The sequence below is a fragment of the Egretta garzetta genome, unplaced genomic scaffold (genome assembly GCF_000687185.1).
Source record: "Egretta garzetta isolate BGI_Z169 unplaced genomic scaffold, ASM68718v1 scaffold15, whole genome shotgun sequence".
In the NCBI taxonomy this organism is placed as follows: domain Eukaryota; kingdom Metazoa; phylum Chordata; class Aves; order Pelecaniformes; family Ardeidae; genus Egretta; species Egretta garzetta.
This window is the reverse complement of record NW_009259798.1, coordinates 889,740-893,010: the sequence shown is the minus strand read 5'-3', so window position 1 is coordinate 893,010 and position 3,271 is coordinate 889,740. Positions and strand designations below refer to the sequence as shown.

The 3,271-nt window shown below is 46.4% G+C and overlaps 1 protein-coding gene across 1 annotated transcript in view; it reads right to left on the bottom strand.

The window, feature by feature from the left end:
• Positions 1-1,587: 1,587 nt before the first annotated feature.
• ID2 (inhibitor of DNA binding 2) overlaps positions 1,588-3,271 on the bottom strand; it is an 8,016-nt gene continuing 6,332 nt past the window's right edge. The window contains exons 2-4 of the mRNA XM_035895329.1: positions 2,931-3,267; positions 2,818-2,886; positions 1,588-2,146 (exon numbers count right to left, since the gene is read on the bottom strand). Of these exons, the coding sequence (XP_035751222.1) occupies positions 2,826-2,886; positions 2,931-3,267 (398 nt within the window). The 3' untranslated portion in view covers positions 1,588-2,146; positions 2,818-2,825. The remainder of the gene's footprint in view (positions 2,147-2,817; positions 2,887-2,930; positions 3,268-3,271) is intronic.

Genomic DNA, 3,271 nt, shown 5'->3' with positions numbered 1-3,271 from the left:
GTGCCGCCCGCGGGAGCCCCAGCCAGCCCAGCGCTGCAGGGAGAGCTTTGCCTTAATCTCTGCTGGGCTGGGGGGGCACGGTGAGCAGCAGCAGGCTGGCCCTGTGCCCCCCCGCCCCGTCCCAGCTTTTGCTAACCCTTCTTGTCTTCCGACAGCACTGATCCTCTGAGAGGGTGCGCTTCTGCCGGGGCAGGGCAGCTTCTGTATTAAGAGATCAGAGCTGGCTTTCTCCCAGCCTACGTGAATGGATTTGGTGTCAAGGGCAAGGAAAGGCGGCTGCTGTCGGCCCAGGGCAGCACCCACCCACCCGCTCCCTGGTGAAAGTGTTACCAGCCCCAGGTGAGGCTCCCGCCTTTCCCTCCGAGAGTCCCCAGAAACCCTGAACACGCTCCCGCAGGCCTGGAGCGCAGAGCCTGCCGGAGCCCTCCGCTTACCCCCAGCATCAGTGACGGTTTCCTTCGGCCCCAGGGCGAGCGAGTCTCTTCAGTGCCTATGTGGGACTCAAAACTTAACTTCCCATTTCAGGCAAGTTTATAAGTGAGCTTAAATTAGAATGTCATCTGATGAGGCAGAGTTCCCACATCCACTGTCTTATGACAACCAAACAGATCTAATGAACAGCGATAGTTAAGAGTGGATTCCTAGGGTAGAGCAAGTGGCCCTCGAATAAGTAAGGGCTATCGCCTGGCTGCTGAGGGCAGGAGAGAGAAGAAATAAACTGTTACTGGCTGTTGGGAGTTTAGACTCCTATTTCAAACTTAATTTAATTCTTCTGGAGAAAGAGTCCCTCTAGGAGCAGCCAAAGTTTAATCAGTAACACAACAGCGATTGAGCTCAATTCTCAGTATCTTAGTCATACAGAGAAGCTGCTGCAACCGATTAGAAACCCCATTTCATTGAAATATTGCATGGAGGCATGAAAATTCCAGTGTGGAAAGGCAACAGTCACTTCATCATTCTAGACCCCGTGTTAACGCATCACCAACTCTCATATTCAAAGCCTTTTTAGAGAAATTTAATAGTTGGGGGACTAATAACCACCCACAACCCTTAATTCTGAGTGATTATTCTAAACACAAATTAACAGATCTGGGCCATTACTACTGAGAACTGAGTCATCCATAGGGGTGGGAGAAAAAAAAAAAAAAAAAGGCAATACTCCATGGGAATGTCTCAGGATTAACTGCTTTTGTATGTTTCCAAACACTTTGTCAATAGCATCCCCTCCGTAATAAATTCCTTTTCTAGTTCCTTTCACACTGTTTACAGGCAGATCACTCAGAAGTTTAGAATATACACTCAAATAAGATTTTCCAAGTTACAAGAATTATTATTCACTTCAGGTAATTTTATTCTTTATATTCTCTACATATTTGAATTTTTACTTGGTAAAGTCATAACAGAATGTGTAAGTATTTAAAATAAAAAAAACCAAACAACAAAACCACAACACAAATCAAAGCCAGCAAACAGTTGGTCCCCAAAGAATAAAGCAAGCAATCAGTTCAATAAACACACTTGATTTATTTTGTATAAAAAGGGTTAAGTTTACAACTAAACTTTTATGAAAAGTTTAGCATGATTAAGTACATCATTACACTTTTTGCAGAAATGTGCATTTCTGCCACTATACAAGAAAACTCTAATTAAAGAGTTCACAAGGTTTCACTCATATATATATATTTATATATAAATATATACACAGCATTCAGTCCTAGGTTTGTGTCAAAAAGGTAATTTCTGACCACAGACTTTCCTAAAAAACTGAACACTGGATCCTTCTGGTACTCACGCTCCACCTTTGGAAAAAAAAGGCAAAGTCTGCTTTAAAATGGGCAACTCCTTGTGAGATTTTTGTTTCGCTCCCCACGTTGGGAATAGTATATAAAGGAAGCCTTCCAACTAGGGAAAGGGTATTTAAGAGTCTCTTCATAAATAACTAGGTTCAGTCCAAGTTGAAGAACAGGGTGGGGATAAAGATCAATCTTGCTTTTTTTTTTCTTCTGTATTAATTTTAAAAGGTCCTTTTAGTTAAACGTGGATTTTCCCCTCCAGATACAGCTGAAAAATAAATTCAGCACCTCAAAAAAAAAATCCTGTAGACATTTTCTTGTGCAAAAAAAAAAAAATCTCATCAGTGGAACACCTGCAAGAGATTGAAAAGAGGCATATTTAGGAGAATGCTAACAGGGCAGAGATCCGGACAGACTGGCGCCAGAGAGGAAGCCACAGTTTGAACATTTAACCAAACACTCAGAGATTGGGCAAACCCTGGCGTCCAGATGCAACACATACACGCTCACACACTCGCTCTCAAGAGCACAAATTGAACATTAAAATAACATACACTCGAGGGAAAGGGTAGGAAGAGGATTCTCCGTCCAATCTCTATTTAGATCTCTGTAAATGCAATGCTCAGAGGCGCCAGTCCGCCTCTTACAGCAATTACTTGATTAAAAGCAGTCACTTATTTAGCTGATAGCGCAGACAATCCCACATCACAGAATCAAGGAATTCCACCAAGATTCCCCAACTTCAACAGTCGCTTTGGCCCAGGAAGTTAAAAGACTCCAAGATAACGAGAGAATCTGCCTTAAGCAGCAAGTTGTACGGGAGCTGCTTAATGAACCTTAGCAGGGAAATACACGCTTCCGACTGTTAAGGCTCAGCTGTTAGACCCGATCTCTTACTGACGGTAAAGGCATCTCCCAAGCAACTTTTGGAGCCGGTTTTTCGGAGCAGCAGCCCTCGCGCCTCCCGCTCCCCGGGGAGGCTACTTTTTACCTGAAGCTTAGGGGTGGGGAGGGCTGCACTCACCGTTCGATTCAGCCACAAAGCGCTTTGCTGTCGCTCGACATGAGCTCTGAGGGGAACTCGGACGCCTGCGAGGAGAAAACGAGACCGGGGTAAGGGCGAGGGGCCCGGGAGGTAGCGAGAGGATGCTGATGTCCGTGTTCAGCGTGGTCAGCGGGCTCCTGGAGGAGGGGCTCTGCCCGGGCCGCTGGTGGTGGAGGCTGACGATGCTGGGGTGCGAGTCCAGGGCGATCTGCAGGTCCAGGATGTAGTCGATAACGTGCTGCAGGATTTCCATCTTGCTCACTTTCTTGTTCTGCGGGATGCTGGGCACCAGCTCCTTCAGCTTGGAGTAGCAGTCGTTCATGTTGTACAGCAGGCTCATGGGGTCGTCCACGGGGGTCTTGCTGCGGGAGATGCCCAGGTTGTGCTCCGAGAGGCCGTTTTTCCGGACGGACCGCACCGGGCTGAAGGCTTT